At 41.2% G+C, this 13,728-nt stretch overlaps 1 protein-coding gene across 4 annotated transcripts in view; it reads right to left on the bottom strand.

Moving 5' to 3' along the window:
• NBEAL1 (neurobeachin like 1) overlaps positions 1–13,728 on the bottom strand; it is a 125,217-nt gene that overhangs the window by 9,562 nt on the left and 101,927 nt on the right. For all 4 annotated transcript variants that reach the window (XM_042470460.1, XM_042470448.1, XM_042470437.1 and 1 more), the window contains 9 exons: positions 12,807–12,904; positions 10,981–11,097; positions 8,550–8,639; positions 8,113–8,222; positions 5,818–5,990; positions 3,694–3,788; positions 2,595–2,711; positions 1,551–1,712; positions 200–348 (listed from right to left, as the gene is read on the bottom strand). In XM_042470460.1, the coding sequence (XP_042326394.1) occupies positions 200–348; positions 1,551–1,712; positions 2,595–2,711; positions 3,694–3,788; positions 5,818–5,990; positions 8,113–8,222; positions 8,550–8,639; positions 10,981–11,097; positions 12,807–12,904 (1,111 nt within the window). The remainder of the gene's footprint in view (positions 1–199; positions 349–1,550; positions 1,713–2,594; positions 2,712–3,693; positions 3,789–5,817; positions 5,991–8,112; positions 8,223–8,549; positions 8,640–10,980; positions 11,098–12,806; positions 12,905–13,728) is intronic.

Genomic DNA, 13,728 nt, shown 5'->3' on the forward strand with positions numbered 1-13,728 from the left:
GCTTTAAACATAAACTGTGTATTCTGCCTGAGAATCTGACTGGATGTTTCTGAGATATCAGACCATCTGACAGATGTTTCTGTGTAAATGTTGCCTGGTGTCTCAGGACTGTGAATCTAGAGCCACTGATCACTGGATAATCCCAGACCCCAAGGCAAGGATGCTATGAAGAAATACTATTTTCAAGCGTTTCTGTTACCTGTATAGGTCTCTTATGGACAGGAATCCTTGCACACTCCCCATTACAATATATTCTCCAGTCACACAGAGATCTGACACTTCCTCCTTCAGGCTCTCAGAGCCCAAATATTTTCCATTCACAGAATAGAGGTGGAGTGAATTCTTGTCCTGTTTAGATGAAAGATAAAACATGTCTACAGAGGGAAGGGTGGCTATGGCATTTTCACAGAGCAAACAGAGGTAGCCTCTTATGGCAATATTAAATCATATCTGTTGTCTCTATGCCAATTTCAACATACGAGAAATAAAAAATATCATCTCCACACCTCAGTGGAAGCAGTGGTGGTCTTTTATGATCCCCTCCATCATACACAGAAGAGAGAGTATGAATGGACACCTGTGTAAAGTATTTCTGCTCTATAGGAATCTTTCACCTCTTTTTGGAGGCAGGTAGATCATTGTGAGTAGGGTGTATGGTGGAGAACCTTTGGCCATGGGTTTACCAGAAAGCAAGAAAGTTCCCTTTGGCTTGCCAAATCTTTTGAAAGACCCATCCACCTCTCCTCTCCAGTCTCATCCTTGCTAGTTTTTCTTCAGCTCACTCTAACAGAACAGGCTGCCTTTCTGTAACACTGAGCTAGAATCTGATGGCAAAGGGAGGGGAGCTTTCGGACAACAGTGGGTGTCAGAAAGGGATGCCCCAGCCCCTGACATCTTCTGCCCCCTGGAAGGAAATAAAGTCCCAGTGACTGAACAGTTCCCACTCCTGCTGTATGTAAATGCTGAAGCAGCATGTAAGTAGCTCATCACACATAGTCTAACCGAAGGAGAGAACTTTGTGGCTTTCCACGTATTCCTCACTGTTGGCTGTGCTGGCTCAGACTGCTGGGAATTATGGCCCATCAGAACGGCCTCATGATTTCCAATGAGGAAATTGGGAGAAGGAAGATATGCAAACGTGAAATCAAAGCCCTAGACTACAGCATGTGGAGAGTTTTTACAGCTGAGGGCTGTGAGCCAGGTCTAAGGTGTTGGAGAGGGAAGGTTGACCTGAATTCTTGGGATCGATCAGGCCAGCAATCTAGCAGTTCACCTTCCTTTGGACTGCAACCTAATCATATCACAATGCACCAACACACGCCAGTTTGTGCTAACTTCTGTACATCGCAGGCATGCATCCAAAATTCTTTGGAAAGGGTGAAGGACAAGGCAAGGTCTGCAGGGAGAGGGGGAGGAAAGAATGGGACTAAGAACATTCAATGGTCACAGGCAGTCCTATTTCTGAAGACTTCAATCTCTCATCCTACCCCAGGAAAAACAAGTTAGAACACATGATTTTAGCCCTTTGTGAGATTTGGCTGACTTAATACCTTGAGAGATGTCTTTCCTTCTAGGCTTGTGTGAACGACTATGTATCCTTCCCAAGATACAGCCAGATTTGGAACAGTGCGCAAGAGGGAACTCTCACAAGGTGGCTTCAGAGTCCTCATGTACTGACCTTTCCGAATAGTGTGAACAATCACAGTTCCATCCTATTGAAAATAAAGAAAAGAAAAGCCCTGACCGCAACTGTTTTGAACTGTTTAATTCTAGCAAATGTACAGAACATATATGAAATTGTATTTCACAATGCAATCATATGAGAAGTGATGTTATAAAAACATCTAAGAACATCATGGAGATGAAAGTTGCTCTGTTAAGGAAAAGCAAGCCAACAAAAGATACACAAGCAAGGTCTGCTCTAACAGAATATGTTCTGACATGGAGCAAGGCAGCCTAAACTGCAGCTTCAAAGTGTGGGACTCCTTTGCTCATGGGGTCTCTGGCTATAATGTTTTAGGAGGGAAGCTATAGCTTTTTAAAGATAGTGTTTGTAATATTGTTTTATGATAAGTTGGGTTTGCTGCTGTTCCTTTAAACAACATCACACACCCCTACCTACAGTATATCTCATAATATGAATATACTGTAGCTTTCAAAAACATTCTACAAATTTTATTGTTGGTCTTTTCCTTAAAAAAACAAAACAAAGAAAGAAGGCTGGATTAATAATTTTATAATTAAATATAAAAAAGAGAAGGAAAATATCCCCATGACTCTACTCCAAAGTTGTCACATTTTGGACCTATAACATATAACACTATATATCAGGGGCAAAAAAAACCCATTTGACTCTGCCACTTTCTTTGTAAACTCATAAGCCTGCTTACTTGGAAATTAGCGTGTTCACTATGTTCAGTGGGACTTACTTTTGGAGAAGCGTGCATAGGACACACAAATGTACAGTATGGGACGTACTCACAGTCATAAAGGGAAGGTCAAGAATGAATCAAGTGATCTTAGCCAATTAAAAAGCAAAATGAATAGGCACATTGGGCATATAAGCCCATTGGGGAAATGTTATATAAACTGACCTTGGCTCCTGAAACCGCCATGTCCAGTTCTGTACTGATACCAACACAAAAGACTTCACTGGTATGTCCGTAGAGAATCTGCAAAGGTTTAGGGGCCAAACCTATAGGCACTCCTCCCTGTTACCAAATATTAAAAATAACTATTAATAAAAACGCAGAATAATTAAATAAACGTACATGTGTCTGCTTCAAGCCAAACACTCAGGTCACCATTTCGTAAAAATTACTACAACATAATATTTTGTTATAACAGCATAAAGTACTGCAGTCTTATTTCTATGGCAGGTGTTGTTGCCCAAAGCTTGCCAGCAAAGTAGCAAGATCCAAATTCTAAAATGCACTTAGGGCATGGTTTTACATCACCAAGTAAATAAGGAGAATAGAATAGAAAAGGTGGTTCATTTCCCCCCACAAAGCTTCTCTATCCAGCAGCATTTTTCTAATACTCCCTCAGCTGCCACCTGAGCTCTTAAACTGGAGGCACATCCAGTTGGAATAAATGGCCTCAAGTAGTTGGGTGGGTGGTGGGGACACAGGATCCCAAATGTAGAATGAGATAACAGCTTAAGAAGGAACCATTTATAAAAGTGAGTTACTTGAAACTGATTCCTTTCTCCAATAAGTGTGGCTTTAGACCTTTACAGTTTATGGCAGTGGATCCAATTTTTCACATCCATCTCACATATATTCCTTATAGGAAGTGCCAAAGTGTGAAGAAGAGACTTCATCTGCAAACGTGCAGCAGAAAGCTCCAAGGAATTATGTCCAATCAATATACAAAGCAATTCTTGTGGCACTTTAAGAAAAGCTTTCACACAGTAGCGCCTACTTCATTGAACGTGTTACCTACATAGCTCTATGGCAGGAGTCCACTGCATAACTCCACGTGTTCTGAGACACAACTTGCTTCTTCACACTGCTTCTATTTCTCCACGATTCAGAAAAGACACCACCACTCAGAAAACATGAACTTTCTTTTAAATAATTTTATCTGAAGCTCACTCATCTCCTTGCAGCTTAAACTATAAAAAAATAGTGCCTTGCAGCATTTCCAATCCACAGCAGCTCGCTTACATAGGCTTTGTAAAGGTTAACTTACCTGTTGAACTATCTGCCATATCATGCAAGTGGTGTCCCTTGAGCCAGAAATTAAATGGATTCCGCAGAAGTCCATAGCTAGGCATGTCACAATATCTACGGGGAGGATGGGGGGGGGGGAGGTGAGAGAAAGCAATTAGAGTTCAGTTACCCTTATTACTGAGTTTTTCAACATCTTATTTCAAGAGATGGGATGTGTGCCAATTTTTACAAAACAGAACCACAGGTCAATATTAACAAAGCAACATGACAATGCTGCCACCAAGTTAAAAAGTATTCTCTTCAGCAAACGCTTTTATGTGCAGTAATTTAATTAATTTAACTCTCATATATTCCCATGGATGGAGATGTTCCAAATGGTCTGAGCACATCATTATTTGTGGTGATAGGTAATGCAGCCTTCATTTTCAGACACAGCATGCCTCTGAATCGCAGTTGCTGGGGAACAAATGGGGTGAACCGCAGCTAACAGGGTTGAAATGCCAAAATGTTTTAATTAGCAGGAACAGTGACACCATCAGCAACTCCATCAGACATCCCTATTGCTTCTCAAATGAGCTGAAATCCTCACAGTAAAGGAAGAAAAAAAAAACAGTTTTTGCCCAAACAACAACACACACAAAGAGAGAGAGAGAGAGAGAGAGAGAGAGAGAGAACGTGTGTGTATATGTACACTCATACGGATACATAGTTGTGAGTCATCTTTGTCATAATGAAAAGCGTTTTAGGATGACTTTGGCACCAAATGGGCAATTCAGATAATTTTACAGAAGGACTGCTCCTCCTAAAGTTGGAAGCCTGCCTGCATTTTTTTTTTAACTTTCCTTGTGATGTGGGATAGCTATGGGAGTACCTTGATGAGCAATAGCAATAGCAAGTATATTTCTATACCGCTTATCAGTGAACTAGCACTCCCTAAGCGGTTTAGCCAATTGCCTGCAACAAGTTGGGTAGTCGTTTTACTGACCTGTGAAAGGATGGAAGACTGGATCTTGGAGCCCTTCTCTAGGATGTTGTGGCTGCAGCATTTAACTACTGCGCCACCAGGGCTCCTGATGAGCACTGGTCCTTCAAAATTTACCACTAAACCACTGCTCTATTGCCTTCATGCCCTGTTTGTAGACGTTCTAGAAGCATCTCGCTTGCCTTCTGGAGAGGCCACTGAACCAGACAGATCATTGAGTTAGCATGGAACAATGCTTGGAGCAAGGATGGGAAACCTGTGGTAATGTAGTACCATTCTCATCTTCCTTGACCACTAGTTATGTTGGGTGTGGTTAATGGAGATCTAAGTCCAACAATTCATGGAAGGCCAGAGATTTTCCAGCCCAACTTCAAGTCTCATACTAGAACTTGGGAGACCCACGTTCAAATCTACATTCACTAGATGATTAAGAGCAGCTACTTAGCCTCAGTCTAACCAATCCACCAGGTATGCAGTGAGGATAAAATAAGGGAAGGACCATACATTTCATCTTCAGTTCCTAGGAATAAAGGGGATGGATAACCCATCATGGCTCTTGTGGTGGTGGTGGTGGTGGAGGAAATAGTAGTAGTAGTAGTAGTAGTAGTATGCAAATGTGATGGATGGCACTAAAATGACTTATCTATGATTTTTAAGTCACAGATGTCTTATCCTTAGCTTAGGAGGAACAACCAGAAACGTGGACACTGTATCACATTATTAGACAACTTTCTTTGTGTTCTACACATTGACAACATAAGGGGCTTCTGTTTTTTGACAGGCCAGAGAGAGCACACCCACACAATCCATTCACTGGTGATCTTTGCTCTGAATCATCAACTAGAATGAGAAGAATTAGCAGAGAAGGCAAAACGGCCCTGCACCGCAAAAAGGCAAAGGCAGTTTTAATTCTCTGCATCAGAAAATACCCATTCAGTGAGCACCTTCTTTTGCCATTTATGCTTTATGTACTACTCTTGCTAGCTAACCAAAGCCACATACTGCTGCTACTGTTGTTGTTGTTATAGCAGCAGCTTATATCTCATTTATATTTTGCTTTCGCCCAAAAACTGGGACTCCAAGTGGTTAATAAAGATTAAAACAAATACAGATAAAAGCACACATGAAGGACATTGGTTCCCTTTATGCAAAATGACTTACCCATATGCCTAATATGTTGTGCCATCAACTTCCCCTTGGTGAGTGAGGTCACTCGGATACTATTATCCCAGTGCCCTCCACTGAAAAGCAGCTTTGCATCATGGGACACCACAAACAACTTGGGTGTGATCTCCAATCCTGGGGCAAAAGGGCCGCTCACACATCGCTGTGTCCTACAAACAATGGCTTATGTTAAGATCTGCATTTGTTAAAATGTAGAACTTTTACTGACACTACTCAGGTCAAGCAACAACACTGAAGAATACATGGAAATAGAGTATGCATCTGAATGCATCTACCGATGTACCAGAGACAATTAAATTATGTACAAATAAGAACAGTAATTAGCATGTATATTTAAATCGGATGGGAAGCATGCAGCCCTCCAGATATTGTTTAACCGCAGCCCTGCAGCCTGACCTTGCAAAGCCAATGGTAAGAAATGCTGAGAGTTGCAGTACAACAACATCTGAATGGCTACATGATTCCTTCTGATCGTATACAAGATCAGAGCCTAAATTTAAACCAGAAACATGTGACCCTCCAGATATTGTTGAACAGCAATTCTCAGAATTTTTCCCCACTGACAATATTGGCTAGGGCTGATGGGAATTGTCGTTCAACAACTTCCAGAGGGCTCCACACATTCACAGATCCTTATGCAGATTATCTTGACAACAACTCTTTGAAACAGGCCTATATTATTCAGCATTATTTATTTTATTAAAATATTTCTGCCCCACCCCGTAGCATGAGATCTCAAGGCAGTGTACACGTAAACTCAATATCAACAGATTAAAATAATTTCACACAATAAAAATCATTTAAAGAGACTTAATAAAACCCTTTTAAATAAGGTAGCAAGTAAAAACACATTGAAAAGGTTAAAATGATTTCAAACCATGTCTATTAATATTTGGGGTAAGGACCCAAAGGCTTTAGTGAAGAGCTGTGTTTCTATTTGGTGCCTAAATAAAGCCAGTGTTAGCATGAGTTAGGCAAGCCTCCAAGGAGAGAAAGTGGGCCCTCTCCCATGTTCTCCCACAGTATATTGGCTTCAGTTATGGGACATAGAGGAGGGCTCCTCCAATTGGCCTCAGTCCTCAGGCATGTAAATTTTGGGAGAGGTGCCCTTCAAGTATCAAGATCCCAAGTTGTTTCAGCTTTAAACGTCATTGCCAATACCTTGAATTGTGACTGGAAGCATTACCAATTTATTGTTAAAGACCACCAAGTTAATTTATACAGATGAACTGAGATCTGAACTGGAAACGTGAGTGCTTATATTTTGCTGTCAGTTCTTATCTGTTGCATTAAACAACCTCTCAAAGGCTTGGTTCAGAGATGACACAGAAGTACAGTGGGGTACAATATAACCAAGGGGTGATGTAAAAAAATCCTTGCGATAAACAAACAAAACATCAGGCTGATAAGCAATAATCTACTGACCCCAGAGTAACTTGTTAGCCTGTGCATTTCCTTACAACACCACCTCTTCTGCATCTGGCTTCAACAAAGCTCCGATGGTTTCCTGAGATGTTGGAACTTGGAAACCATGGTTTAAAGACATCTTCCCAGCTGAGGTATGAAACCAGAATCAGAAGAGCATTGTGTGTACATGCTGTCTTCCTTTTGATAAATTATCATTTATAAGATGGTTATGTTTGAATAAGGACAAAAAAGTCAGCACTCACACACAATTGCAGGCTGCTCATCATTTATGGCTGATTCTCATATGCATACATGCTTCCTTCAGGATCTCAGCATATTACATCTTGCAGCTGAAGTGTCTCAATTCCCACTATTTAAAACTGTGTGCATCTCACATAGAACTCCCATATTTATTTAACAGATTAAAAATATTTTCAGTGATTAAAAAAAGTGAATTGGGCAGCAGTTGCTGTGTATTTTAATAATGAATTATTTTTAATACAAGAATTTACCCGGATAAAAAAAAGGCTATAGATACCAGGTGCCATTTTAGAAAAGGGAATTATTTTCTTTCACATACAATTTCTTAGCACTAACCATGCTGGGTGGGGCTGATGTAAACTGTATGCTAAAACATCAGGGATGGTGTGTGTGTGTGTGTGTGTGTGTGTGTGTGTGTGTGTGTGTCAAGGTTTGTCTCCCCTGGCTTAAAGCCTATTTTCAGTTGAAATCACAGTCACCCACAGATTTTTAAAATTGTATGCAAACACGAAATCTTTTCATCTCTTCCTTTTGATAAAGTGGGATCTAGTCCATCAATCCTATCCCACAATTACTTCCAGAGAATGAAACTTTTTTACTCACTTGGGATTTGTCACAGTTTGATCTCTGAGGAAAGTGAAATAGTTGGAGATATTTCGATCATAAGGTAGCCACCCATGGGTTCCAATAATACAGTTGACACTCACAGTTATCTTCAGAAGGACATGTTCAATGGGAAGCAGAGAAGCCATTAGTGCTTAAATAAAAAGTTTAATGAAAATATAGAATCATTTACTGACAATCAACAAGTATGAGCACAATTCCTCCTTTTTCTCTGCCTTTTCCCTCCATTTCTCCTTTAATTGTGAATCTTTAGATGATAAGATTATGTGCAGACATGTGCCTCTTAGGTACAGCAACTAGCTACTGTACCAACTGTGAAATAATAAATAATGAATTCCAATTTCTCTTTATAACTGTGTATTGGATAACTGTGTATTAGTTCTTCCAACACAAACTTTTCTGCACTTCTGACTTACCAGGGTTTCTGGGCTCCCCTGTGACATGAAAGAACGGTACTGATTCTTAGGGATTATGGCTTTAACAATGGGTATCCCATCACTGATCCCCTGAAAGAGAAAGGGACAGAAAAACATTTCTAGTTGACCACACTAAGGCATGGGACAATGACTGCAAAGGGTGCAAAGAAAGAGCAGGCACAGGTCCACCATGCCTGGGCCCAGTAGCAGATGAAGGGCCCTCCCTCCATCCTAGCTGCTGCTGTCCTGGCCACAGAGGGAGAGAAGAGCAGCCAGCATTTGCTGGACTTAATCTCCTTCCCCACTGCCATCAGCTTTTCCATTTGTGTCATGTCTTCATTAGATTGTAATCTCAACAGAGGACTTTCAAATTAGCAATTTGTAAGCCACTCTGAGGGCCTTTGTGGTTGAAGGGGAGGGTATAAATAAAATCAGCCCCTCAGTTGCTCAACTGTACATTTCCAGTGTACAATTCCATTTAATGGCCACTGTGGACACTCAACCACAGGTTCTTTCAAATTAACATATTCAAAATGGGTACTAGTAGCTTCCACCACTGTTGAGAACCTCCACTTTAACTTCAAAAACTAAGACTAGTAACAATATCGACATGTGGACCAATAATCATGCTGGTTCAGGCACCACCTGAGTGAATGGCATGGAATAAACAGGAAAACAGGTATAAACTGAAAAAAAGTATGGGGAGACTATGTTAGGAGTATTCTTCAAAGAAGATATAATCAGTTGAAGACAGCTTCAAGCTGCTACAAGGGCATGGTGTTTTGATGGCGCATGCCTCCGGAGCGCCTGGAAGCTGCCTCGAGACCAGGCCACCTAAGGCAGACAAAAATCACCCTAAAAAGAGGTGGATCTTTTCCGCTCTTATTTGGGCCAGTGGCAGAGCGCACCTTTGGGAGTGTGGCATGTTTGCTGTGGTCTCGAGGTGCCTTCGGTGGGAGTAGCTTCAAGCCACCCCTTTGTGGTCTTCTGTTTCAGTTCATAGTCTTTGCTGCATAAAAAGGAGGAATGGAGAAGGAGAGGACCCAAAGGAAATCTTGCTATTTGTTGTTGTGTGTCATTTCTGACTTATGATGGCTTTAAGTGAATCTATCATGGGGTTTTCTTTGTTTAAATGAAGAAAGGAAATCTAGTGGCATCTTAAAGACTATTTTAAATTTTAGCATGAACTTTCATGGGTATCAGTCCAGTTCTTCAGATGCAATACAGAGGGACACTAAAGCCTAAAATTATTTAGTTTATTTTATACAGTTGTGGGAGTGGGATGGAATATAAGAGAATCCAGAAAGATGCAAATCATGACCGTCACCCTAAATCCTCAAATGACGGTATGCAATTTTTCAGATCTTTTCAGTGATCAGTCGGTGTTGATCTGTAAAAGCAACTGGACTTTGTTGTAAAAAATACATTAGCAAAAAAACAATTAAGTGTGGAAGAAAATACAATTTCTGTGCAGAAAATTATGTCTTTTGCACAATGCACACAGCAAAAAAAAAAAAGTTTCTCTGGATGGCTGAAGGGGCAGTCAGAACAGATGTGGAGTTCTTCCCTCACACACCTATTGAGGCAGGAGTCTAAAGTTCTTTTCCGTTATAAATGTTAACTCCTCTCTCTCATACTTCAGTTCTTAATTTCCTGTCTTGCAGCTAGTAGACGTTTCTCATTGCTTTGCCTTTCTCAAGCTGCTTTCAATACTAATCTTGAAATGTGAAAAAACATCAAAAATATTCCCAATCTCTCATCATCTCACCTGGCACTTAACTGCAAGAATGAAGTGAACATCTATCTCTCCAGCACCCTAAGCTGACCTACAAGAGACTCTAGGCTTTTATATAAATCATGAGCAGTGGCATACCTAGTATACCTAACACCCAGTGCAAAGCATTTTTAAATATCCTCTCTTCAACACCCTTTTTGAGGTCTGGTCAAGCTGCTAGCAGGATGGGAAAGGAAGCTGACTCGCCTTCCTGTCTGTTCATACCCAGAAGGCAGCCACTTCCCAACAGAGCATTAGGTGACACCCCCCTCTGAGATGTCACCCAATACAGTTTCCACTCCCTGTACCCTCCTATGTGATGCCCCTGCCCATGTGCCTCCTAATTCATTGGCAAAATAATCACTGTAACGTGCAAGACACACTCCAAATGGGATTAGAAGAGAAGCTAGTGTGGAGTGGCTGAGGACTCTAGCCATCTGTACGTTTCCAAGCACCGAAGGCCCAGGGTGTGGCCTTCCTGGGAAGCTCATACTACCCATCTTGAGAAGGCTGGTAAAAGCTCAGGAAGTGGTGGTGGAGGTGAGCCACATGTGGTTACCTGTGGAGGCACATCTGCCCACATGAGACACATTCTTCTGGCGACCAGCCATTCATTTAGCTAAGGCTTAAATTATAGCTGATATTGTCAGCTGTTACCTCAATGAAGAAGGACTTCAACTCAGGGAGATGCTGGAACAGATTAAGGGTAGAGTTTTCACTTTTGGTTTGCCTCTGTAGCACTTCCTCGGCAGAAAGTCTTGCAGGATGAGGCTCCTGGGGAAAATCACAATTATTTAAGCTTAAATCTAGTCATTAATCCCAACTAGAATAAACCAGCTTCTTCAGTCTTTTAGATATTCTAGCTCCAAGCCATTTAAGACTTTATAGATCAAAACCGCCACCTTGAATTGTGCTTGGAAGCAAACTGGAATTGGCACAAGAGTAGTGATACATGGTCTCTAAGGCACAAATCAGAAAACAGTCTGGTCACTGTATTCTGCATTCAGTTGTAAGTTCTAAATACACGGCACACATTACAGTAGTTTTAACTGGGTGATTATGAAGGCATGAACTATTGTGGCCAAATTCTCCTTCCTTCTTTCATCTCAGGTACATCTGGTAGGAACATAGGAGAGGGCCTTCACAGTGGCTGCTCCTAGGTTCCAGAACTCCCTTCCTAAAGAGGTTAGACTGGCATCCTCCTTACTTTCTTTTTGCAGACAAAGACTTTTCCATTCCTACAGGCATTTAATGAGTGATTATATAAGGCACACCTTATACAATATGCTGAATATTCCTAATTGTTGTGCTGGCGGTGTATGTGTGTGATAATGGTGTGCAGTGTGCCCGCGTCATACGCGGGTGTGCTTTCCATGGCTTTTGGCACACACTGAAAGCTGCGCTGGGAGAAGGGGTGGTGCATCTCATAGGGAATAATGGGACGTGCATTGCTGCATTGCCGCGCACGCGCAAGCCCCATTCATTTAAATGGGCGGGGGAGCCCGGAACGGATTCCCTGCATAAAGAAAGGGCAGACTGTAAGTTTTAATCTGGTTTTAATTTTTTTATTATTTAATTGTGTTCTAACATTTGTATCATGTATTTAACTTTTTTTTTTCTTTTTTACTGTAATTGTTGTAAGCCGCTTTGAGACCCCTATCTGGGAAAAAGGTGTGATAGAAATCAGCCAATCTATAGCAGCAGTAAGGGACAAAGCTGGCATACCAGCTGAAGCTGGACAAAGACACTCCTGGCTCAGCAGCCACATGGTCTTTGTGCAGTAGTTCAGAGACTAGACTTTCTTTTAACTTGGACTGTAACCAGAGGTAAAGTTATGTCTAACTTTCATACCATTTACTACAGTTTCTTTCTGGATTGTTTCTGTGACTTGGGTACAGGAGCATAATTTTATAGGGTTCTAGTACTATTTGCAGACTTTCTACCAGAAGAAAGCACTGGGAAACAACTGTATAGACAATGGATGTTTAAGCTGCAGGTTCCTGTAGGATTCTGTTCTGTCTCTCATGTTGTTAGCTAGCCCAGGTCATAAGAATGAGGAATGAAATGAATAAATAATGTATGTCCAAGCAGAACTGGGTTGTAGGGGTGACAAGGGCCCCCACATCAAGCTCTGAGGCCAATGGCTTAGAGAAACAAAATGCCTCAAGCATGAAAGTCATCCTACTCAATGCAAGGGCAGCGTGAAGCACATGCACAGTAATCAAAGAATTCTAGTTTGCTCACCATTTCCAACTCTATATATGGCAGCCAGAACCTGAGTAGCTTTTTGGATGATTCCCACAGGCATTGTCCCATCTGCCCACAGTAAGAGCAGAAGCAGTCCCAGGCTCCCCTGCCTCTCTTTCACTCCTCCTTTCACAGAAGGCAAGTAATGCCAGAACCACAAAACCTCACTGTTACACTGGAGTCTCTCTTAGCCTGCCTGTTTCACCTGCATACTCTGCTGCTTCCAAAGCATTTACCTTCAACAGCTGACAAGGTGTCTGCCCAAAATTGTTAATCATCCCTTCCAAAGCTTTTCTTTCTTTCTCATCTGTCAAGGCATCCAGATCTACAGCTCCTGGAGATGGCAGGAAAATAGGGCATATTATATATACTCAACTATAAGTCGACATCATGTATAAGTCAAGAACAGGTTTGGGGCCCAAAATTATGGATTTTGTCATGACCCATGGATAGGTCGAGGGTAAAACTTGGAGGCTCCTTCAGTGTGTGTATGTGTGCGTATGGCAAGAGAAACTATCACTGAGGCTTTTCACTTCATCGTTTCAGCTTTCGTTTCAGTGGGAGAGGGACTCTTAAACAAACAGCAATATCAATCTATCACCCAGGACTCTTTCTGCTTGGCTCCAGAGAGATAAACTCCTCTTGGGGAAATCTGAAAGAGCTGCTATCACATTATCATAGTGACCCATAAATAAGTTGACCTGGGATTTTGGGGTCAAATTTTGGGCATAAATTTTTAGACTTACAGATGAGTGCATACAGTAAATAAATGAAGTAAAGTAAGAATCAACACAGCACTCTGTAGACTGCTCTGCAAGCATCCACTACTGTATATTACACTGGCTTGGATTCTACTGGTTTATCGCAACTACAGTCAACCAAGTGACTCAACTGTAAATCAGTGATGGGTCAATGGGGAATCTATAGCCTGGTAACTCAAATGGTTTTACTTTAGTTGACTCTAGCAACAGAATGCAATTCTTTATATTTTAACTGACTTAATATGACACGCTAAGATGTAGTTAAACTCATACAAAAATGTAAATCCTATTGGTGGTCTCATCTAGAGTAATGAACCACCACTTATTGAAATCCCATTGATCCAATAGTTCTGCTCTAATGGACACTAACAATAAAATGCACTCCATTATATTTTAT

Source organism: Sceloporus undulatus, chromosome 1, assembly GCF_019175285.1.
Source record: "Sceloporus undulatus isolate JIND9_A2432 ecotype Alabama chromosome 1, SceUnd_v1.1, whole genome shotgun sequence".
NCBI lineage: Eukaryota > Metazoa > Chordata > Lepidosauria > Squamata > Phrynosomatidae > Sceloporus > Sceloporus undulatus.